This window comes from Maniola hyperantus, chromosome 3 (assembly GCF_902806685.2).
Source record: "Maniola hyperantus chromosome 3, iAphHyp1.2, whole genome shotgun sequence".
NCBI classification, from domain to species: domain Eukaryota; kingdom Metazoa; phylum Arthropoda; class Insecta; order Lepidoptera; family Nymphalidae; genus Maniola; species Maniola hyperantus.
This window is the reverse complement of record NC_048538.1, coordinates 1,566,773-1,591,656: the sequence shown is the minus strand read 5'-3', so window position 1 is coordinate 1,591,656 and position 24,884 is coordinate 1,566,773. Positions and strand designations below refer to the sequence as shown.

General features: G+C 36.0%; 2 protein-coding genes across 5 annotated transcripts in view; one reads left to right on the top strand and one right to left on the bottom strand.

Annotated features, from left to right (window-relative positions):
- Traf4 (TNF receptor associated factor 4) overlaps positions 1-16,388 on the top strand; it is a 99,769-nt gene extending 83,381 nt beyond the window's left edge. For 2 of the 4 annotated variants that reach the window (XM_034984264.2, XM_034984263.2), the window contains 6 exons: positions 8,775-8,879; positions 9,914-10,075; positions 10,626-10,775; positions 11,463-11,627; positions 12,866-13,126; positions 14,571-16,388. In XM_034984264.2, coding sequence (XP_034840155.1) covers positions 8,775-8,879; positions 9,914-10,075; positions 10,626-10,775; positions 11,463-11,627; positions 12,866-13,126; positions 14,571-14,924 — 1,197 coding nt within the window. In that variant the 3' untranslated portion in view covers positions 14,925-16,388. Of the gene's footprint in view, positions 1-8,364; positions 8,479-8,538; positions 8,694-8,774; positions 8,880-9,913; positions 10,076-10,625; positions 10,776-11,462; positions 11,628-12,865; positions 13,127-14,570 lie in introns of those variants that run through there. The other 2 variants (XM_034984265.2, XM_069509723.1) reach the window with 2 other exon arrangements.
- Positions 16,389-20,034: 3,646 nt separating this feature from the next.
- LOC117996229 (probable DNA replication complex GINS protein PSF2) lies at positions 20,035-22,942 on the bottom strand. The gene is made up of 3 exons (XM_034984268.2): positions 22,671-22,942; positions 21,804-22,074; positions 20,035-21,078 (listed from the first exon to the last, which is right to left on the bottom strand). The coding sequence occupies exons 1-3, from the start codon at positions 22,913-22,915 to the stop codon at positions 21,007-21,009; spliced, it is 588 nt and encodes a 195-aa protein (XP_034840159.1). The 5' UTR covers positions 22,916-22,942; the 3' UTR covers positions 20,035-21,006.
- Between the last annotated feature and the right edge of the window lie 1,942 nt (positions 22,943-24,884).

Sequence of the window (24,884 nt, the reverse complement as noted above, 5' to 3'; positions counted from 1 at the left end):
CGGTGTATAACGGGCGAATGTTTATGAATAGACGTTAATAATGCGTTTTACAGTGTACGATTAGCGCTTCTGATAAAACGTTCATCTAGTCTTGACATTCATAAAATGTCTTGTATTTTTTGTTTGGAATCATATTAATGTTTGCTATTTTTTTTAAACATTCTTAATACTTGGGCACATTCCCACTTATGTAGATAATGTACCTATCAAACGTATGTCGAAAATGTTTGTGCACCATCCGAATTTTTTTGAAAGTTATGCCAGCGATTTCTAAAAATCCCGTGGCATCTCATAACTTTTCAGGATAAAAATAGGTCTTTCTTCTTCTTTCTTAAAATTAAGTATGTTCGTTCACAAACATAATGTTAAGCACAATCAAAATTATGTAAGGCAGGTACAGCTATTACATATTCCACGGTAAGGTGCCGCTAGCCCTCACCCGGGCATCGAACCCGCATCCGTTTGCCGTTCGCCTACCATAGATAATAATGATCATTAGGTTTTTCTTTCAAAATGATAATAGGCATTAGGTTATAGAAACAACGTGATTCTAGGAGTTTTTCCATAGGTAGGTACCTACTAAAAAGCCAAGTGCGTCCGTCCGTAGGTAAGAACTATCGTAAAAAAATAGCACTTTTTTAGGGTTCCGTACCTCAAAAGGAAAAACGGAACCCTTATAGGATCACTTTGTTGTGTGTCTGGTTGTCTGTCTGTCAAGAAACCTACAGGGTCCCGTTGACCTAGAATCATGAAATTTGGCAGGTAGGTAATTCTTATAGCAGAAATTCGGGGAAAAATCTGAAAACCGTGAATTTAGGGTAACATCACACAAAAAAAATTGAATTCTGTTCATGAACTAATAATTAGTATATTCAATTTTCGAAGTAAGATAACTATATCAAGTGGGGTATCATATGAAAGGGCTTTACCTGTGCATTCTAAAACAGATTTTTATTTATTTTTATGCATCATAGTTTTTGAATTACAGTGCAAAATGTCGAAAAAATACGACTGTAGTACGGAACCCTTGTTGCGCGAGCCCGACTCGCACTTGGCCTGTTTTTTTAGCACTAAGACTCCATGCATGACCCCAGGACCTCGCTTACTGGTTTCAGTTATTTCTACTGCGGCTCCTAGACTTAATGCTGTCTCATAATAGGTAATTTTGAAAGCTTCATAGAACACGGTTTAAAGCATCCCTAAATTAGTGTAAAAGCAAATTTATTCGAGGAATGCCCAATCTATCATCAAGGCCCAAGTTCAGGTGAACAGTAACCGCTCTAGTTAGTTTACCTTCCCCAATTAGAACAGGTCCTTGCCCTTCACGGCGCACCGTGAGCTTATCCAAGCAAACTGTTAGTAATTTATTTCAAGTTCAATTTACCTGTTCCAATAGTTTATACTGCACTTCACCATCTATTATGGACGTGTGTAAACTTAGCTTTCGGTAGCGCAACCAACATAATTTTCGTCGTCAACCAAAAGTAGAGGTCTACTGCTGGACATAGGTCACCGCACCGAGAGGGCGGGTGAATGAATTTTGCTTGAGATATAAGATTTTTTAGTCAAAAACGGAAAGTGAAAATTTCAATTCGACGTTTGGAATTACGCTTACTCTTGGTTCAAGAAAACATTTTTTTTTACTGTCAAAGGTCTGCTAGTAGCTATATTATGTTCGGATTCCTTATTCCCCCCCGCCCCCTTTACCACCCAACCTTCGCGGTTTTTGTAAACGGAAAAACAAGTAAGTATTGATTAATTATATAAAATTATTAGCCAAGACCTGTGAAATGCCTGTAAAGGAAGGCCGCCCGCACGCGTGGGCGCCAAGCAATTACCATAGGCTCCCTGTAGGCGTTTCTTATTGCTTACTAACTGTGTCGGTTAGGATTTTATTCCTTTTACGTTACAAACCAGTTCTTTATATTCGGATGGAAATTTACAAGTCAACTTGATTAAATTTTAGGAAAAATTCATTGTTTTATGATATTATCTAGTTATTGCCGTTAATGGTGATCGGATTCGCGCTTGACCTATGATGAAAAAGATGGTAGGTAGGTATATCCAAAGTAATGCACTTAATAGTTTCAGAGATGAAGAACGGAATTCAATGGGAAATAGCTAACCAGTTTGGCGAGTTAGAATTAATGTAAGAGCCCTGTAATTTTTTTTCTATGGAATAAGTAAGCACATCCGGGCGAAGCCGGGGCGGGTCAACTAGTTTTAATTAGTTATTTAAAGAGCGTTTCGCCTATACCTATTCCTGTATTTTCGCCTATTCCTGTATTTTGTTTCCATCATCATCATAATTAACAAAGTCCTGGGTTGGTCCAGCAACCTTCGTCGCAGGGGCCCGTCAGATGCAGGCTGCAGCATCCATAAACGTAATGTTATTAAAAAAACCGGCCAAGTGCGAGTCAGGCTCGCGCAATGAGGGTTCCGTACTACAGTCGTATTTTTTCGACATTTTGCACGATAATTCAAAAACTATGATGCATAAAAATAAATAAAAATATGTTTTAGAATGCACAGGTAAAGCCCTTTCATATGATACCCCACTTGATATAGTTATCTTACTTGAATATTGAAAATACTAATAATTAGTTCATGACCTCAATTTTTTTCGTGTGTGATCTAACCCTAAATTCACGGTTTTCTGATTTTTCCCCTAAAGCCAGCTATAAGACCCACCTACCTGCCAAATTTCATGCTTCTAGGTTAACGGGAAGTACCCTGTAGGTTTCTTGACAGACAGACAGACAGACAGTCAACAAAGTGATCCTAAACCCCTAGGAACCCTAAAAAATGTAACTTAGATATTTTAGTAGGTAGGCATTCGTCCGGTGTAAGACAAGAAACTGCAATATCACACAGTAGTTTTACAAAGAGGAAAAAGCGTTAAAACCATCAAGCCAACTTTTACGAGTCCTCCAGCAAATAAATAGGTAGTTAGCAAAAGTCCACACGTGTTGTACAATTGAGTTAATTTCGCTTAGAAAGCCGCAGCGTTATTTTGGGCCGGGTAGGTAATTGTTCAGCACAATTTATTGGCCGGTTATGTCCGGCGGCGCGCGCGTCATTTTGACTATTAAAATGTTATAAATGATCTCTTTGTTTCACTCATTTTGAGGCGTATAAATATCCACTCCATATTGCATTATATAAAAATAACGTATGTTATATGGCTATTTATCTATACAACAGGCTTCCGGAAAATATAAGACTATTAAATTACACTAATTTTAAACAAAAAGTTGTAAAGATACTGAAACAAAAAAATTACTACCTACTGTGTTACAGAATACATAAATGATAAAAATTTTAAAAAACAAAATGGTTAAAGTTAGTATAAGTAAAGATTAAAGTATGTAAATATTAAAGTAATAGTTAAAATTAATTTAAAAATAATGTTAGCTTATAGATTAGATGTATAATAATTATAATAATATAGTTGATTGTTAGCGCAACCTATGTCGACGTAATTGTATAGTTTTAAGGCTAAAATTTGTACGCCTCACATAGGCATGAAATAGAGTGACATAAAAATTGTACCAACACCTTACATATACCTATTTCAACAAATAAATAGATTTTGATTTTTTTGATTTTGTTATTAGAGATGGGCAATATTTCTACATTTAAATAATTTTCATTTAGGTAGGATTTTTTTTTCACATGACGTGATTTTTTCCGAAAACTGAATTTTCATATTTCGTACTTACAATCGTTTGCTACATTAATTTAATTAGGAGTTAGAATCAAGTTCAACATTACTGATGAACGCACAACAGAGTACAAACGGAAACGTTTAAGTGCGGAAACCAGTCCAGAGAGAGAAGAAGAATAATGGATATTACTGATATTTCACGTAAAGTGAGATTTCGCACTTACATCTTACCTAAGAGCGAAGTCTCACTTTAACTAGTTGTTTTTCTCTTTCTAACACGCAGGAATACGAGTGTTCTCACTCGCGCGCTCTTTAGCGATTTAGCTCGGATCGACGACCGCTTGTGAAATTTAATCTACTTAATTTAATTATAACTATCATGTGATTTTTCGCATGCTACATAAGAAATGGTCCATCTCTAACTCTTATACACTTTCAATGCTAAACAAGCTGTTTACTTAATTGGTTTCAAACTGTGTGTTAATCGCAAATAATTAAAGTTAATTTGGCTCAAGAACAATTAGGTTAACTCAAACTCAAAATAAAGGGTGAAATGATGGGGAAAATAAAGTTGGCTGAAGGATTTTCAACCAACAAACGAATGCTAGAGGTTAAGTTACTTTTAGGGCAGATTTTTCAATCGCCTGCTGGCATCTAGTATGGTAAAAGTATTACTGGTAAGAGACTACAATTATTATTTAAATTCCACTCTCTAATTAAGTGAAACAATAACCTAATTCTACGTCAGTAGGTAGGTACATATATACTAAACCAATAAACTCTACAAATAATTTCAACTAGCTGATGCCCGCGACTTCACGTTTTTCAAAATCCCGCGGGAACTCTTTTGATTTTCCGGGATAAAAAGTAGCCTATGTGTTAATCATGGGTATAATCTATGTCCATTCCAAATTTCATCCAAATCCGTTCAGCCGTTTTTGCGTGATTGAGTAACAAACATCCAAACATACGTACACTTTCACATTTAAAATATTACTAGCTGCTCCGGCGAACTTCGTACCGCCTAACAGTAGATTCTTTTTCAGACATTTTTTAAATTTTTCTCTCCGTAAGAACCATCCTCGTACTCATAGAGCAGAAACAAAGAGGAGATGTTGTATTAAGATTTCCCTATGAAATATCGAGTGACATTTTGCGGGGTGAGGGGTTGTGGAACGCCGCCCACTTCTCAATTTTCCATCTGCGGGTTAGTAGCAAAACTACTCGCTTAGCGACCTAACATCGATATATTGATGTCACTACATAGTTCAGCTATCTCACACTAGATGTCAATAATCTAGAACTATTTTAATAATTACATATAAAATTACTTACAAATGAAATGTGATACCATTCATAGCATCAGAACGTCTGTCTGAATAACTTTGACACGATAAAACACAACACTTCATCCTTTTGTTCTTAAAAACGCGAAAACACACCGATAATACGAGTCTCAATATATGTGAACCTGACGAACGCAGACAGCATACTAACTAAGGCCCCGCCCACAGTGATGACGTCAGGACCTAGTTGAAAATCACAGTGCACAGTTGCTTAGGCCAACTCCTCTTTGTTTCTGCTCTATGCTCGTACTTCAAGGAATATTATAAATAAATAATTAGCGAAATCGGTTCAGCTGTTCTCGAGATTTGCGATCAGCAACACATTCAGCGATTCATTTTTATATATAGAGATTAGGATATATCGATTGACGCCATCCAACCTCGCAGTCAGCACTCAGCACCAAATCTCTCTCACTTTACAACTTTACGACCAAAATATAGTTCCCTTTCGATGAGGCGATTCCATTAGCACCTGAAATGTAAACATTGTTTGTCGAGCTATCGACACCCCGTGGGAAAGTAAACAAATCCTAAATAGGAAGTATCTGCATTGAAGGGCTCCATCAGATACCATGGTATCTGGAAACGTTGATGATAACAATAGATAAAAGGGCGATGTGTTCGATTTTTGTTTTTTACGAATACCACCTTAGTTAGATAACCTTACAAATTGTTGCTCAGTATTATTAGGTTGGTAAGCACTATTATACCTAAGTTCTGAAGCTTTGAGTGTAACAACGTTTTAGTGAACAACTTCTCATTAGTACCCTTATTATAAATTTAAAAAAAAATTATAAATGCGAAAGTGTGCTTGTTTGTAGGTTTGTTTGTTTGTTCTTCAATCACGTCGCAACGGTGCAACGGATTGAAGTGATGTTTTGCATGGGTACCTATAGATAAAGACCTGGAGTGGAGAGTGACATAGACTACTTTTTATCCCGGAATATCAATGAGTTCCCACGGGATTTTTAAAAACCTAAATCCACGCGTACGAAGTCGCGGGCATCAGCTAGTAATTGGTACCTAATTAATAGTTACAATAGCGAGTCATTCGATTACTGTAGTGTAGAACTAGAACGCATAGGTATAATATAATAATATAACCTATAGTAGAAATTTTCGCTGAGTACGATTTTTTTAGGTAGGTACCTGTCTAGGTACCATTAAAAATATAGCATTCGAAGCTGTACCTAAAATAGTTACCTAACTAGCAGTTACAACATTTTTTCGCCAAAACGGTCACTTGTGGGGGACATCTCGACCGAAAGAAACTCGTCCGAATGGTCGAGTTTCAGAAGTTTCACATGGTAGGTACTTTATAGCCTTTCTTATTTTGGGTTTATAGATAAAATATGTTATGTGTTCTCGAAGGTGTCCTAAATAACCCGATTTTAATTTCTTTTCTTTTTTAATTTGTGTTGTTAAATAAAAAAGCCTCAATTAACATCCGTGTAGGCGTTTATATCTGTCATTTGGTGGCATTCCTTTATTATTTTTCACCTAAAATTTACATACTTGATTGATTACTTATTATTTGTCTTATGCTAAAATAATATATTTATTAGACTAGATTTTAGGCTGAGTGGTGACTTTAAATCAGATTATCTTCGAGGTTGAATCAAATCTGTGCAAGACTCTGTTAATTGACTAATTTTATTCTACGACAGCCAGCAGCAAAAACGATTGGCAGATTATGTTTTTTTTGTTTTTCACCTAACTATCATCTACTTTATAATAAACATTTGACATTTTATCAAGTTAGTTAGTAATTTGTGTACAAAAGAAAAGCACAGAATACATAATAGATAAAAGTATTGGTAGGTATCATTATCCGTTTCCACAAAGTGATTAGATTATATTTCTTAATAATTAGTTTCGAAATATTTTATACTTCGAAGTTCATTAGGTTTGTAAATGTTTGACAAAGGTTAACAAGGTATTTGTCATTATAATCTAAACCCTTAACTTCGATAATACTTTCAACGATCACGACTTCAAGCTTACGAATTACAAATGGCATAGTAGGTAACTTAACCATTTCCATCTATCTTTTCGTAATCGTAACTTTCAGGCTTAAAAGGTCGGAAGCACCATTGATTTTGTTAAGTCTTCCGACGTTGTGTAGCTGGCGTGTTTACGCTACGACGCGTTCTATAATTGAGCGATGCGGGAGAGTTCAACACATCGCGGTCCATCTTTTTAGAATACGACACAAATAACATTCTATATTTGTAAATTTATACACTGCTGACTATGAGAGCATCTATTCCTTGCGAACTAGCCACGGGAACCTCGCATCTATTATTTATACATAAGATACAATTTGCTTTGTAATAGATGGCATTAAGTGTTCAATCTAAATCAGTGATAGATGCTAAGGTGGTACGGTTATGCAGCTCTGCCGCTGACCACATGCATCAATGTTTGTAAATAGACAGTAGCGTCGCAACTATGAGTTTTGATGCTGCGTTTTTATGAATGATTCCGTCTTCAATACCTACTTGCTTCTAAGTTCTATCACTTTATTATCTTACGGTATTGGTGTTAAATTCGTTACGGAAAATTAAATTTGTATTTAACAGGTGGTACCTTTTAACAGGTGATTTTTAGACGTGTTGAATTAATTCAGTTTGATCAAGTTTTGAATGACATTTATTATTATTCTCACCTGCTTGTTACTAACCACGGGTCTCGCCCGTGTCCGCACAGAACGAGCAGCATAGTTCACCACGCGTTGGTCAATTGACAGATTTCACACATCTTTGAGAAATGAGAACATTTATGGAGAACGTTCAGGCATGCTCACGTTTTCCTTCACCGTTAAAGCGGGTGATGTTTAGCTCGCGAAAGCTACGCCAAATGTTTAGAGTAGCATTAAATTCGCTCTATTTTGTTGTATTGATCTGTTTTGTATCCTTGCATTTAGCAACAACAAAACTAAATGGCGGGCATTGCCTTTGAGACTACGGCATCTTTGGTAGTTTGAAATAGTGCGAGATGTTTCGGATGGCACACATCGTCAGCTAGCGTTGTTTACAAACAAATTTGCTATTCCATCTGTTCATCTTGTTTGTTTACGCTGTTCGAGCCAACGAATGAGTGCTATGGTTTAAGCGCATCTTGACTCGGTTTCGTAGAAAAATTAACTGTGCTGTGTGAAAGGGAGCGCTCGAGAGATTCTAACAAGTTTGTTTGCCTACCTCATTACTCAGCTGGTTTGGGAAGTGAAAAATCACGCTTATCTCGACGCAAACAAGGAACGGGGGTCCAGAGACCAGAGTCGGCCATCTGTTCGTTGCACCCATAAAGATAACGAATATGTACAAACAGGGACGCAAACCATTTAGTATCGGGCCCTTGCGCTGAGCGCTCCTGTCCTTCCAGTAAATTTACGTGCGAAAAACTAACACGGCCATTTTGCTGTTCGCATATCTCTAAACGATGTGCTCCATATTCGAACGCACGGTACGCTTACGCCTGTTTGATACTCTCTTTGAGTTTTGGTTTATTTTTGATCGCGTTGTCCTATTTAATCCATTATGCCAGCCGCTGGCGTTTCCATCAGTCTTTGCGGCAACCTTTGCTTTTGACGTCGTGTTCTCTATAACTCATTCAAAATGTTCAAATATCTAGTTAATAAGCTGAAGTTGTCAACAAATCATATTTTTAATCGGAACAACGTAAATATCTTTCGTATAGGTACCCTCATTCTTTAGTAAGTCTAAGCAATTTTTTTTAACGATTTATCTCTTTTGTTGCAGATATATCCAGACCCGGAGTCTGAAAAGGCTATAATGGGTTCAGTGGTGTATTGCATCCATCACAAGGAAGGATGCCAATGGTCGGACGAACTCCGTAAATTGAAGGTGAGTTGGGAATCGTAAATATTTGTATTTTGTTAAGATAAAGTTTACAGAGGGCGTATCGTGAAGACCTATCGATAAATTTTATGCGCCTACGTCGAAATCGACACATTTCTTTTATCTTTATTGCTGTTGGCACGTGTTGCTCTAAAATCTGTCTCATGAGATATTATTTTCATTTAGATAGTAGGCAATGGACATAGAATTGTTGATTGGCGTAGTAGTTTTTTTTTATCATTAAACAATTAGCAAGTAGTAAGTATAATTAGTAATTAGGTAAATAACTTGGTTTTATTTGCCTTCTTAAACTGTTTTACTGATTGTATGAATTTGTCATAATAATAAGGTTGTTTTTTTGAATAAGCATATTAGGTACCTATACTTACCTATAAACCACCTATAAACTTAGAAAGCAAAATCCTTTCTAAATAGGTAGTTATCATTATTTTTAACAACACAATTTTTAATTTAAACTTATTTTGGTTTTTCGTGCGATCTTAGACCTGCATCCATACGGAATGAGGAAGCATAGCTCTTTGTCAGTTGGTAAATAAATTGAAATGGGATGAAAATGCGTCAAAGAGGAGAATCATTCTTAGTAGAACAGCTGAATTTATAAGATTTAGGCGATATTTACGGGGACTAACGGTTTTACATTCTTTCTTCATCATCGACCCATCGCCGGCTCATTTCTGATCACGGATCTCCTCTCAGAAGGATAACGGTTTAGGCCGTAGTCCGTCACGCTGGCCAAGTGTAGATTGACGACTTCACACACCTTAGAGAACATTATAGATAACTTTAAGTCATGCAGGTTTTTTCACGATGTTTTCTTTCACTGTTAATGCTTAAAAAGTTAAAACGCACTTAACTCCGAGAAGTTAGAGGAAAGGTTTAAAAAAAAGCTCAGGATCTAACCCCCGACCCCTCGGATACGAGGCCAAATTCTTCTTAGGCACAGAGAAACGTAGACAGAGACACCCCTCGTTAACGTTCTCTGATTTATTAAATAATATATGCTAATCCCTCATCCACAGGCACATCTCAACACCTGCAAGCACGACGCGGTGCTATGCGCAGCGCAATGCGGTGCGATGATCCCCCGCGTGCTGATGCAGGACCACTTGCGCTATACTTGCCCCCGGCGCAGAGCCAACTGCGAGCATTGTGGGAAGGAGTTCTCTGGCAGTGCTTTAGAGGTGAGCCTTTCTGAGCTACATTTGCTTGCTGCACATGACCGTTGCGAGTGGAAGTCTCTAAAATGCCGTAGACGTCTGCCAGTTGACGACAACGACGACTTTCTTAAGATAATTTCTTCAATAGAAAATAGGTAGGTAGTAGATAGATACCACATATGTACTACTGGGTTTTTTTTCAATGTTATAGTAGGTATTTTTAAAATAATCTTCTCTTGATAAAAATTGTTAAGAATGATGACAGAAGGTCATTGCAAAACCCATGAGTGAAATTAAAGGTATGATTGCCAACTATAAAAATTCGCTTGTTAGAAATCAAATTAAGGTAAAATATTTTTCCTTTAAGATTTTTTTGGCTTGGTAATTACTTACTTTTAATTATGATCAAAGCCAATTGGGAGTGACAAAGGATCGTATTGGTCTAGAAAATTCCTTTAAATTTTTGCTTGGGTAAAGTGCAATGATACAACAATCACCGTTAAGAATTAGGTCCATTTAATGCAGATAAATTGTATTTATCCGTTTCCATAACAGAAATTTTCCTATTTTTCAGGAGCATCAAGGCAACTGCGGCCACGAGCCCGTGTACTGCGAAAACAAGTGTGGTGCCAAAGTGCAGCGCAGACACACGCAGCAGCATGTGCAACAACACTGCAGCAAGCGGCTCGTGCCGTGCAGACATTGCGGGCAGAGGTACACACAGGTAAGCAGTCACAACAAGTTGCTATTTGAAATTGTTCCTTCAGGAAAGATCTACTCGCAAAAATAAGAAAAATTGAAGACAAAATTTCTAAAGCATCCACCGTAATCTGCTGAATCTGGGAGACACATCTCTATGCAGTGAGACATTTGAGATAGGACGAGAATCGAGAATGTTTATGAAAGGGTAGCCTACCCACAAAAATTGTAGGCCTACAAATATTTTTTGGGTTATTATGACACCAAAAATTCAGTAGTAATTGGGAAGTGGTATCAAGTTTACCTGCACGCATTTAGATTTTTTTACTTAGGACATCAAATATTTGTCGACATTTTGTAGGGCATCTCTTTGCAAAACTTCAGCTTTCTTTGTCCAAAGGCTTGGACTGGGAGTTCATAAGTCAGACTTTTCTTTTTGTATATTTAGGCCTTATCATAGTTTTCTTAAATCTATAAAAGGAAAAGGTGACTGATTGTCTGACTGACTGATCTATCAACGCACAGCTCAAACTACTAGACGGATCGGGCTGAAATTTGGCGTGCAGATAGCTATTATGACGTAGACATCCGCTAAGAAAGGATTTTTGAAATTCAACCCCCTAAGGGGGGGAAATAGGGGTTTGAAATTTGTGTAGTCCACGCGGACGAAGTCGCTAGCATAAGCTAGTAACAATATAATTGCTCATTCCAGGACACAGTATCCGCGCACGGGGCGATGTGCTCGCGCGCGCCCGTGCCGTGCCCGCAGCGCTGCTCGGCCGCGCCCGCGCGCGACGAGCTGGACGCGCACCTGCGCGACCACTGCGCGGCCGGCTCCGTCCTCTGCACCTACCGAGACGCTGGATGTCGCTTCAAGGTAACATCTTCTTTGAATAAGACCTACACATTTCTAAATCATCCAAGTCAAAGGCCCAAATAGCTAACGCGGTTTGATTCTAAATAAGTTATTATAATAAATTGCTCTTATTAAGGAGGTACTGATGTACCTGGGTAGGTACCTAAACATTAAAAAATATGCTCCACTTAAAAGTATATCTAATTAATATTTAATTAAATAATATGTAGGTATTAATTTTAATTATATCGCGTTAATTGTCATACCTAGTATATAGTGTCGTCTTATTATAAAGTTATTTATTAAGATAGGGCAGTAACACGAGATAAACAATAATATTTAATTGCGATTGCATTAAGAGGAATGTACATAATATCGGATAAAGTAATTATCATTATGATTAAGTAAACGGAGTCGTTGACATCGTTCTATGTTTATATCCTTACGATTATGCAATAAACTTGTTATTGAGTACCACTTAGGTACTTACTTATTGAAATGGGGGCATGACTAATATAAATTATATATATTTATTATTTATTAGTTAAGTTGTAATATAAGTTAATTTAAGTGCTTAGGAAATACTCCACTTAAAATGTAATGTCGATTGCTATTTGCTACCATCTATGGATAAATCCTTAGTTTGTTTTATTCAGGTTCACTTTTAACTAACAATTTTAAATTCATTCCATGCAAAGATTTATTGAAGTAAAATATATTTTAATATTTGTTGAAAATAAGGGTCTGCTTTTAAGAGCAAAATATCCAATTTGTGTAACAATTTATTTGCCAATAATTTTTTATATAACCTTATAATAAGGGCCTTAAATAACGTTGTGATACCAATACATTTGTCAGTGTGCAACAGAAATATATTTTTCTCCGACAAAAATAGTAATTTTAGCTGCTGGTTTAGTTAAATTTTTAATGTTTTCGCTTTTCGACAAGTTACTAGGTAGAGGTACCTACCTACTAGGTTTGATAGGAAGAACAGGTCAGAAAAAGACATGTGTCATGTTGTTTCAACTCGACTTACAATACGCGGCAGAAAATAATGTACATCGGCCTTTACAATGACATTTCGGCTTTGTAGAGCGTTGTCTCTGTCACTCATACTTATGTGACGTTTTGTCGGTCTCAACGACAAAGACAATGCTTTACAAATCCGCTATGTTCTTCTAAAGGTTACCTACATTATTTCCTGGCGCGTACTATAAATGAATTTTGTTTGTACTTATGCACATCATTTTCTATCACAGGGTACAAGACAAGCGCTAGAAAGGCATACAGAAGAAAGTTCACAACAACACCTTGCCCTGGTCTCCGCATTGGCCACCCGTCAAGCGCGGCAACTGGAGTCCCTTCGAGCGGCAGTTGCGCGACTGTCGGTCAACTACACAGGGGCCTTAGTGTGGCGTATCAGCGACTGGGCTGCTAAAATGGCGGAGGCCAAATGCAAAGATGGCGTCGAGCTAACTTCACCCGCTTTTTATACAAGTCAATATGGATATAAGTTGCAGGTTTGTTCATTAATTACATCTATTATAATAATTATAGTACGGTACACTCTTAGTCAGCGCAACCAGCGGACACCAGCATTATCTTCCTAACTTATAAAATCTCGTACAGTCTCTGGTCTATAGCGATTAAGTTTTACCACTGCATCAGGGTCTGGAAATTGTCCATGCCAAAACTTAAGCTATTTACCTATGTACCTATTTGTTATCTATCAATCCACCGATTAACTGTTAGTTGAAGTTGCCGATCTGGTTCGAAGGACCATTTTTATCGCTGAGAAATGCTAGTGACATTTTATTGTTCATTTTTTATTTATTCTTTAGAATAAATACATTTCTACTTGACGAATAACGATAACGAAACTTTGTTTAAAAACTTTTAAACGAGTGTTTTAATATTTTTAATATTATTTAGTGCAATACTTTTCGCGGTAAATCACAATTTATGACACGCAAAACTTTTGTTTGTAAACAAAGTGTGCACAGTTTATTTATACCTGTGAATAATATTGTGTGACTAACCCACTACACTCGGAATTAGTATCGCTTAGTCACATCGCATCGCAGTGCGTCCCCATACCCCATAAATATACTTTCATGTCTCTATTTTTGAATATAAAGCTATCAAGGTTATGTTTTGTTTGAGGATGTTAATGTCTTTATGTAATTGTAGGGTAGTCAGAGATTTATATCAGAGAAATATAGCAATTCAAATTATTTTTACTTTTAGTATTAGATATTTCGTAATTTAGGTCGCCCATTTTACGATTATTTTTGGTCGAGCAAAGTGGGATCTCCTAGTCTTCTTGGGTGAATTAGCATTTGTCCGTCCGAACGTCTGTTAGATGTCTCATAACATCATGCATATAATTACCATATGGCCACAAGCATGACTAAAATTAATAAAGTAGTAAATAGAAATAAAACTAGTACCTAGATACATTTTTCGCTGCTTGCGCGCGAAGGGAAGGAAGGTAAGGAAGAGCGCCTTCTTGATTTTTTCTAGCAAAACCTTTTTGCTGAACTTTTAAAACTGTGTTGCTAAACGGCACTAACACTTAGGCTGAGATCTACTGAGGAATGAGGATACTTTGACTTTGCTCAGACTTAAGTTTCAATTAAAACGAGACAGATTTATGCTAGCAATATAACGTTGTCTCGTTTTAACAGTGTCTTAAGTCTGAGCAAAGCCAAAGTGCGCTCTATAGATCTCAACCTTAGATCTGAACTCATAGGACGTGAGGTCTTAGCATGAAGCGACGTTTATAAAAATTAAGAATAGTTCCAAGTTACAACAACAAAGTAAAGAAAATGATTTAGTTTTTTAGTGCTGCCAAGACGTAGGTATGATTCAGCGCCTTTACCTAACAATGTGATGTGTGAAAAAGGACTTCTTCAAATAGTTGATTCGTAGTTCTTCAATAACAGTGGCATTTTTATTTTACAGGCGTCACTCTTCTTGAACGGCAATGGAGCAGGCGAAGCGACCCACATGTCAGTATACATCAAGATCTTACCCGGCGAGTATGACGCCCTATTGCGTTGGCCCTTCGCTCATACCGTCTCTTTCACACTCTTCGACCAAAGCTCCAGTCCAGACAGAGCCTGCAATATAGTCGAGAGCTTCGTCCCAGACCCCACATGGAAGAACTTCCAAAGACCGTCAAAGGAACCTGATGCGTTAGGATTCGGATTCCCCAGGTTCGTTTCACATGAAATGCTCAAAAAGAGGAATTTTGTGAAAGACGACGTTATGTTCCTCAGGGTTAAAGTCGACCCGAGCAAAATTGTAGCTGTTTAAAAACTTTAAATCCTCGTGCTAAAAATGATATGGTGCACCAACGCACAATCAAAAAGTCACTGTTATTTAGTATTACAGTTTTATTATAAGTATTGATTAGATAATTTAAAAGTCATAATTTCTAAGTTTTGTAAATATAATTAAGTACTATTTTTTGAGTTGTCGCGGGCATTTTTAACGTTTTTGAGTTGAGCGGAAAATTAAAATGGCCTTCATAAGAGACTGATTATTATGATGTTAGTTGAGTCTTACTGCCAAAAATTAATAAGATTCTTGATGTATCTGTTTTTGGTAATTGGCTAAATTAAGTTAAAAATATGAATATTTTTGAAACTGAACGTTTCAAACTACCACTTAACTATTTTTCTGGAATTTTTTGGTAACTATTCAACTTTTTCTGTATGACATTCATATGAAGAAAAAAATTATAGTACATATTTTTTTGGACAACTACCATTGCATCATTTTTTTAGGCATACCTACCTTCTAAATTTTCTCAATCATCATATTTAACTTCGAATTGATTAAACACTTGTAAATATTTAGTTTTGTAGTTCTATAAGAAGCGCAAACGCTGCATTGTTATCCTTTCACTGAAGATCTCTTGAGTTTCATTGCCGTTTGAAGAAAATAACGGTTTAAACACTTTCAAAGACGTTTTTCTCTTTTGTAATACAGGGCTTTCAGGGAATTTATGTCAATTCTACGAGTAAGTTTATTACCCCAGATTATTGAAAAGTATCTTAAAAGTTAACACAGTATTCTGTTTTATTTGTCGTGTTTTTGTAATTTTTTCCATGCAGCAGATGTCAAAAATTGACACCAGTGAACGACAAGCATAGAAATATTCCGTAGGCTCCATTAAGTCGTAGCGAAATTTCAATCGTGGTGGGCAGTACCTACATATTACCAATGTACTCTACCGCACGCATCTTCAATTCGACTCTAGCTCCGTAACTATCACTTTGAGTCGGCTAATCACACGAGCGGTCTGCATCGAATGCATGCAGCATGACCCTGTTACGATTTAAAGAAACGTCAGTTTGTGGCCCGGCCCTTATTTACGAATGAAAATTGTTAGAAACGCGCCTTCTATGCATTGTCGTTCACTGACAGATTAAGAAGCTAGGCTTCTGTGTTCGGCCGTTCTATGTGAATTTTTAATTACTTTTTGCATAATAATGTGTAAATCTTTATTGAACTAATAGCTAAGGCCTAAGGTCCTGTATAAAATTACCTGATAAGATTGTCATACAACTAGTGCCATATTGTAATAAATAGGTATTATTAATTTATAATACACACATTTTTATAGGACACTGCAAAAATTGTGTGTTGCCAGCTTACAACGTTCTGTCGCATTTTTGTTGGCCTTCAGGGAATAATTAAAGGCGCTTTGAAAAATGCATGAACTTCCAAAAAGTGGATTTGAACTTTTATACTTACTATTTTCTCCCCCAAATAACATAATAATATTATTATTACATAATTTTAGAGTATATTAAAAAAATTATAGTAAAATTGTTGTAGCTACGACTAAGAATTACAGAAAAAATTGACATTCAGCTTTGTCAAAGTACCCGCAAATTTTAAACCTTCCAGTGCATCAGGACAAAACAATTTGGGGGAGAAAATTAGTGCATATTAGAGAAAAATCTTTGAAACGTGTTTAGATTTGTTTTGTCGGCAGATCTTTGTATATATTTTCTAAACTAAACTAAATAATTTATCCAAATAAAAATTATTGTATATAATGTATATAAATTCTCAAATATAGGTACCTACATAAGATAATATAGTCACAGAGGTTATTGTATGTTAATAAACCAAAACATTCTTACTTTTAGAAGGAAACTAATTGAATTTTTAGAGTATTAAAGTAATAAGTAACGAGGTACTTATTTAGTTTTTAAAAACCTAAAGTCGGTTTAATGAGCATTTTATTAATGGTTTTTTTAATAAAATCAGCGCCTACGTTCTTGATGCCTACGTACCTGCGTTAATCTCAAGTCAATATAAAGTAGTATCAATTAGTATTTTTTAATTTATCGTCGCTTCATTTTCAAAATACTTGTACAATCATATTTAGATAAGTAGGTATGTTTCTCTCTTCTTTTGTAAGATGAATCTTGCAACGTAATTCTATTCAATTTTAATACCATTTGATTTGTATCAAATCCAAAAGCTTCTGTGACTTTTAATCTTAAAATATTGTTGTAAATAGAGGAAGAACTAATCTTAGGCTGAGATCTGTATAGCGAGCGTAAGTACTTTGACTTTGCTCAGACTTAAGTTTCAGTTGAAACGAGTCAGATTTATGCCAGTGATATAATGCTGTCTCGTTTCAACAGTATCTTAAGTCTGAGCAAAGTCAAAGTACGCTCAATAGATCTCAACTTTACTGTACTTTTATGTCTGTGTTTACAAGCTGGAGTTAGACCAAAGTGTTTTTGATTACTTTGCGGAAGCAATAACTATTATTGTACATTTTGTCGGCAAAGTTTTTCAACGCTAAACAAATGAACACGGCTTAGCTGTTTATATTTAGATTATTTCTTATATTATAATATATGTTGTAAAATGGAAAAAATATGTAGTAAATCATTTTACACACATGTACCTATTTATCGCCTTCGCACGTTAACAAAGTAAAGAAAACAATGTTATTTTATAATTACCAACGACATCTATCAACCGATAGACGTCTACTGCTGGACATAGGTCTTTTGTAGGGATTTCCACAGGCCACGGTCTTGCGCCGCCTCAATTCAGCAGCTCCCTGCAATTTGTTTGTGTCTCGAGTCTCGACCGACTATCGTCTCTCCACGGGGATCTACCAAAACTGTGCCTTCCGGTGCGAGGTCGAGATAAATAATAATCGTTTTCATCATTTACTCAGTACAAAGTGTATAAGTCATTTCTTATTATTATTCAGTACATTTTCTTTCATTTGCGGTTGCTATTGTAAATTATTAATATTTTCTCAAAAATTATATTCTCGGTTTTTAATATTTTTTCTAATAATAATTGTAAAAAATGTTTTTCGGTGTGTCCAATATAAAATTTTCTCTATCTTCGGATCTCTCAAAAACGCTTGCTATCGATTTATTATAATTATCTCAACTGTAATGTTACATTCCAGAAAAAAACGATTATTTTAAGTCCGGTTTTGTTCAGTTTAAGTTGATTATATTAACAAATATACAAATACAAATATTAATACGACAGTATTATGTTGATTGGAAATTTCTTTTCACCTAAAAAGAAAAAAAAAATCTGCGCTCTGCATCCAAAATAAAAGAAAAATGAGGAACATTTAATTCAATCGCAAGATTTTTTGCTGAAGTCGTAAAGGCATTCGTAAGAGGCATAACAGGTTGCCTTTTTTATTGCAGAACTTATTTTTTTTTAATGTTCGGCATAGCATAATACAGTTGTAAACAAAACACATATTTTTAGCCAGTTTTCTTATCATTTAGCCAGAGAAAAACGGCAAACATTTTGAAAACAAACTGTTGAACATATTACATATGTGTAGATATTTTCTTGTTTTCTTATTGCATTAATTAATTTACATAACAAATTTGATTTTACATAGATTCTCAACATCCTTAAGTCTTGTCGACTTGCCTGTTTTTCCTTTTATTTCGCATGCAGAGTAAATTTTTCTTTAATCTGGCAAGGCAGATCTTGACTTGAAAAAATGTTATTGTTCTATTACTATATTACCATAAATAATGTACAGACGTCGCTATAAGTTTCAGTTGTATCTAGTAATCTAGGTTAACCTAGCTAGGTTAGTGGTTTTGCGATTTTGTCTATGTAAGTACCTTATCTGGGGCGCACTTTAGTTTTGCGCACTGGCCTGACTTTATCTTACACTGAAGTCGGTTGCGCGTACTATAAGTCCCGCAAATTGCTATTGCGCTGGAACCATGTCTCATTAACATCGAAATGACGTCATTTGACGTATATTTATGTAAATATACCATCAGCTCGAAACTTCAGTCTAGTCACTAAAATGGCGGTCACGCGCATTAGCAATTTGTGGGACTTATATATCTATGGTTCGGAAGATCAAGTTTTTAAATGGTCTACGCTGGCTCCGTCGTCCCTTCATTCAATTTCACCTACTCGACTTTCGTATAGATGCGGATGTCAGCGGCTCAATTCGCTGGTCACCTTCCTTCTTCGCTCGGCTCAGCCTCGTAGGCTAGCTTCATTTAGAACTTCCTGACTTCCTACTTTATAAAAACACTAGGGACAAGACAGATAAGACTGCTTGAAGTTGGGGTGATCTTTTTCCACATTGTTCGCGCTGTTGTAGGTTCTGAATAGCGGAACCGTTCTATTCAACTTGTCTTGAAGTATATTTCAAAATTAATACCAGAACTCAGTTCTCCAAATTGAATAAGTAACACTTATTTACGGGTTTACGGGTAACTGGGTATTCTTTGAATGATACTAAGGCTGAGATCTATAGAGCGCACTTTGACTATGCTCAGACCTAAGTTTCAGTTAAAGCGAGACGCGATATAACGCTGTCTCGTTTTAACAGTGTCTTAAGTCTGAGCAAAATCAAAGTGAGCTCTACCTTAGGCTGAGATCTATAGAGCGCACTTTGACTTTGCTCAGACTTAAGATTGAGTTAAAACAAGACAGATTTATGTGAGAGATATAGCTCTCTCATTTTAACTGTCTTAAGTCTGAGCTAAGTCAGAGTGCGCTCTATAGATCTCATTCCTAGTCTCCCACATCTCAAAGTATGTGAGTTCTGAATCATGAAAGGATATATACGCGACTTAGTGTGAATTCGTGCGCGACCGACGTACGCAACCGACATCAGCGAATGAGGAATTCTGGCCTAGTACTCGCAAGCGCCTGTGTACAATAATTTTATGACAAATGTTACAGCAGTTAAATGGTTTAAGGTTAAAATTTGTCGTAGAAATATTTTATACAGACTCCAAATCTCATAGTAGCCTAGTAACAGAAATGAGACTAACAAATTGATTTAAGATTAGTTGGTGAAAGTTGCGTTTACGCGTTAAATGTTAAGGAAAACATTGTAAGTACATGATGATTTTGATATTAAAATGAAAAATATATATTTTTCTTTCGTAACAAATCTTTTATTAAAATTATCTCCTTTTGTGCAGTGTGTAGGAAGCTAGACTTAATATGGCGTAGCTTCAGGACGAATGGATTATATATTTTAAATGCCTCCTTTTTTAAATAAATAAATTCTATAAGTAGGTACCTCCAACGTCAAGTTAATAAATAATAATGTTGCAAACAAGATTATAATTCAATATTTCAATTTAATTAGCAACATATTAAGTACATCAAAATTTATTGCTATCCCTTTCATAATGTTGCTTGCAGAAAAGGATAGCACTAAATTTAGACCCATTAATTTAGTTTAGTTTAGAGATTGTGTACAAGAGAATCGGCCTCAATATTATTATAAGTAATTTGTCGTTTATACTATGTGGCCTGGAAAGCTACTGTTCTACTGATCTAATGACATAATAAGATAATGCAATTAATTAATTATTATTAGCCATATTTATTATTTGATATTATAAATTCGAAAGTGTGTTTGCTTGTTGGTTTTTTTTTGACGTGACTTTTTAGTATAGTATAACTATACAAAAAATGGGAAGTCACCAATGGCGATTGACATAGGCTAAGTACTTTTTATCCCGGAAAATCAAAGAGTTCCCACGGGATTTTTAAAAACCTAAATCCCCGCATACGAAGTCGCGGGCATCAGCTAGTAATTAATATTTGCAACATTACATAATACCTATTTACTATGACTATACAAGCATTATCATTATGATCAACTCATCGCTGGCACGAGATATGGCGAAACACGGTGCATCCACACATGCCCCCCGGCAGCATGTGTGGATGCACCCTGTTTCGCCGCCGGCCGACCTGGCAGCATGTGTGGATACACCACTAGAAAGCAATACAAACAACTATTGTGTTATAGGCCATGGACCACTCAGCTTTATGCTGGTGTGAGTTGACATCATCCCAAAATACAATTGCAGTTTTAAAATGGATACTATTATCAGATGTTCTGTGTGCTTCCCGACTGACTGAAGATAGAGGTGTTCAAGTTAGGTGCCTGTTTTCTTGTCATCTGAAAAGGAAGTAATAAGAAGTGAGTATCAAGTTGATAGCCAAGTTGTAGGAGAACCAGAGTAACCAACACAACTCAATGCGCAGTGCATATAGTTAAAAAAAACCGGCCAAGTGCGAGTCAGACTCGCGCTCCGAGGGTTCCATACTACAGTCGACAGTTTTTTCGACATATTAATAAAAATCTGTTTTAGAATGTACAAGTAAAGCCCTTTAATATGATACCCCACTTGGTTATATTACCTTACTTTGAAAGTTAAAAATACTATTTATTTGTTCATGAACCATTTGAATTTTTTTAAGTTATATTATAAACCACAAATTCACGGTTTTCGGATTTTTCTCCTTAAGTTTACTATAAGACCTACCTACCTGATGATTGATTGATGATTAAGTCAATGGGAAGTACCTATAGGTTTTCTTGACAGACACAATAGACAAACCGACAGACTGACAACAAAGTGATCCTCTAAGGGTTCCTTTTTCTTTACGGAACCCTAAAAAGCAGTGATATTAGATTGATAAAACACACATAACTCAAGTTAGAAGTGTGTGCCCGGGATCAAATTCCCAATCTCCTCTGGTGGTGCAAATGTTCATGGGCGGCGGTAATCACTTAACATCAGGTGACCCGCCTGCTCGTTTGCTCGCTATATCTATAAAAAAAACCCTTCATATAGGAGATAGGCGGCCTAACCACTAGGCTATCAAGTTAATAAATAATACCTTTTTAATCCTATAAAGTTCATCCATAGCCGCTGGCAGTATAGGTTTAACCGAATTTATCTCCATCATAGTCAAATGATCCAATCTACCGTAAGAACCACCAGACTTCATGAGAGCATCCATGGAAGTCCTCAACTTGGACATGCGGATGTCCCAAATGTCCTTAATAATTGTTTTGATCTCCGCCGCACGGGGAATGTCTTCAGACGCTGTGCCTAGGATTAGTTTGGCTTCTACCATGTAATGTTCGTTTGGCATTTTTGTGAAGAACCTGGGATGAGCAAATTTTTATTTTTCTGTTAACTGCTTAAGTAACATCTTAATCTAGACTATGCTATCACTGCTACTGCAGGGTTTGGGGTATGATCATTGGCAGGCACATCTAACTTTTTAGAAAGTTAGATGTGTCTAACTAACACATTTTAAGCAATTAAAATATATCACCTGTTCTTACAGTGAAAGAAAATATCGTGAGGAAACCTACATGCTTAATAGTTCTCCATAAACTCTCAAAGATGTGTGAACTCTGCTCATCTGCATCTGACTAGAGTAGTAAACCTTTCTCATTCTGAGAGGAAACCTCTATGTTCTGTAGTGGCCCGGCGATGGGTAGATGATGATGATGAAGAAGTAATGTTTAGATCATATTCTAGCTTGACTTGTTGATTTCTTGTGTTTTATGAACATGTTACATTTTACAATATTTTTTAAAACATTAAGAACAACTAACTAAACTAACAGGCAGAGGACAAAATATACAGGTAAGTACCTATGTAGTTCATAAAAAAAATCAGCGTTTCGTTAATTAAGTAGGTAGCTACTTACAAATGTTAGAAAGTGAAACTTGGGCAAGGAGTACCGACTTACCTCGACCGCTTTTCTTCCTCTTTAATATTCTCCAAAACATCCATATCCATCCAGTCTGGTGGAACCAACCGGCATTTCTGCTTCTGCTTCAGCATCACAGCCAGCCAGAGCGGCACATTCATGGGCAGACCGGCTCGGAACGGCCCGAATTCACCACAAATCAGAAATATTTTGTCGTTTGAAAAGTTTGGTATTATGCTAACTATTCTGTTCTCGCCTATGAACTCGATTTCGTATGGATCCATAATAAAGTTAATAAAAAGTAAAGATTTGCAAACCTGAAAAGTTTTATCAAAGTTCAAAACAAAATAAAAAACTGAAACAACACAGAAAACTGAGACAGAAAACAACAAAAAAATGAAAATGCGCGGGAATCGGCTGTCATTTTGACATTGACCATCGATAAGTGACAACCATATTTTTTTTTATTAACTTTGGCCTTGGACTCTAGCTTTTCTGTATTCTAACAGGTAATTTTGATTTTACTTCTAAAAAACTAAGCAAATTAATTTTAAAACTAAACAAAATTAATAAAATTAAACTGACTGATTTTTCATGGTTCTTGATTGTTAATTTTAATTATTTTTAACTCTAACTTCCAAACACTGCCATCTATTGTCGAGTTGCGACACTACGTCAACACCTCATGTTACCAAAAAAAGTTTTTACATTATCCGCTAGATGGTACTTTCAACAAAAATAATAATTTATGTGTAATATTACTTAAAAATAATTAACAAAATCAGTGATTAGAATAATACAATGCAGTAATTCATTAGAAATAGTAAAATTAATAAATGAGTCCTTAAAAGTAGATTATATTTATCTATTTTTTTATTTCTTTGCTATTGTTTTTACCTACCTACCAACCTTTATCATTTTAAGGGGGGTAAAGTTTTAAAAATACTATTTTAACGGGCAGTAACTTTACGACCTGAGTGTTTTGTGGGCACTAGCCGCCTAGTTTTCCTAATAAAAAAGTAAACTTATCTAGAGGAACTCGTGTCTGTCGGCATAATAACAATAAAGAAGGTTGAAACTTGAGGCGATCGATGCAAATCGTTTTGGCAAAGTGCAAACTCCTAATTACTAGCAGTAAATTAGGGTGGCCGGTTGACAATTCCGACGGGCTGTTATTTATAGTGGTCGCCGTCACAGAGGGTCTGAAGGTCTCTGACTGAGACTTATTTTTATTGTGGGATAGCTTCTGCTTATACCTACCGTTGGGCATGATTGCTAGTTTTAAATAATTTTCATTTGGTGAAATTAATATTTTTCTTCACAGTGATTTTACAGGGCATTTTTCACGGAAAGGGCATTTTTCATTTTTCATTTTTTACAAATTGATACCTGCTTAACTAGCTGAACCGCCACGGCTTCGCTCGGGTGCAGTTTAGAAAATTGAGGGGGAGGTTGAGTTAAATTTTTCTCTCCGTAAGAACCATCCTCGTATTTCAAGGAATATTATAAAAAAAGAATTAGCGAAATCGGTTCAGCTGTTCTAGAGATTTGCGATGAGCAACACATATTTTAGTAATGCATTTTATATTATAGAGAAGATATGCCCAAATGCTAGGTATATAATAAATTAGGAGAACAAAGTCACGGGTAAAAACTAGTTTCGTAATAATCTAAAATCTCAAATCGCAGCACACGTTGGTACGTAACAATTGTCGTTAAATCTCTACGCGATCGGGTTGTTTACGATAATGGCAACACACGCTGAGCGCAACCGCTCGCTGTATAGCTTTCATCGCGGTTTACCCACACTGTCTGATTACGAATATCATTTTACAGGCAGGTGAGTAGGTGGAAATAAAGAAAAATTCAAAAGATAGTCAAAAGGAAAAAACCCCAATGAAAATAGATGAATTGCAAATGAAATGAATTTATTTATTTCGTGGCCTGTGCCACTTATGATTTTTAATATTATGTCAGGTCGACTCTATCACACGTTCGGAAAGTAGATTCTTTTGAGAGGAGCCGAAAAGAAACAGTAATTGTTTTTTTAAAATCATGAAAAGTTACAGTACAACTACATCATCCTGTGGACAACTGAAAGTTCAGCCGGTTCTATCCACGCAACTTTGGAATTCATCATTGTATTTCGTATCCTCCTTATTAATCGTAGCCTCGATTTCATAAGCGTGCTTTTTGTAAGACTTATTACGCAACGTTTTTAAAATAATGTTACTTACACACATTTAAAAACGT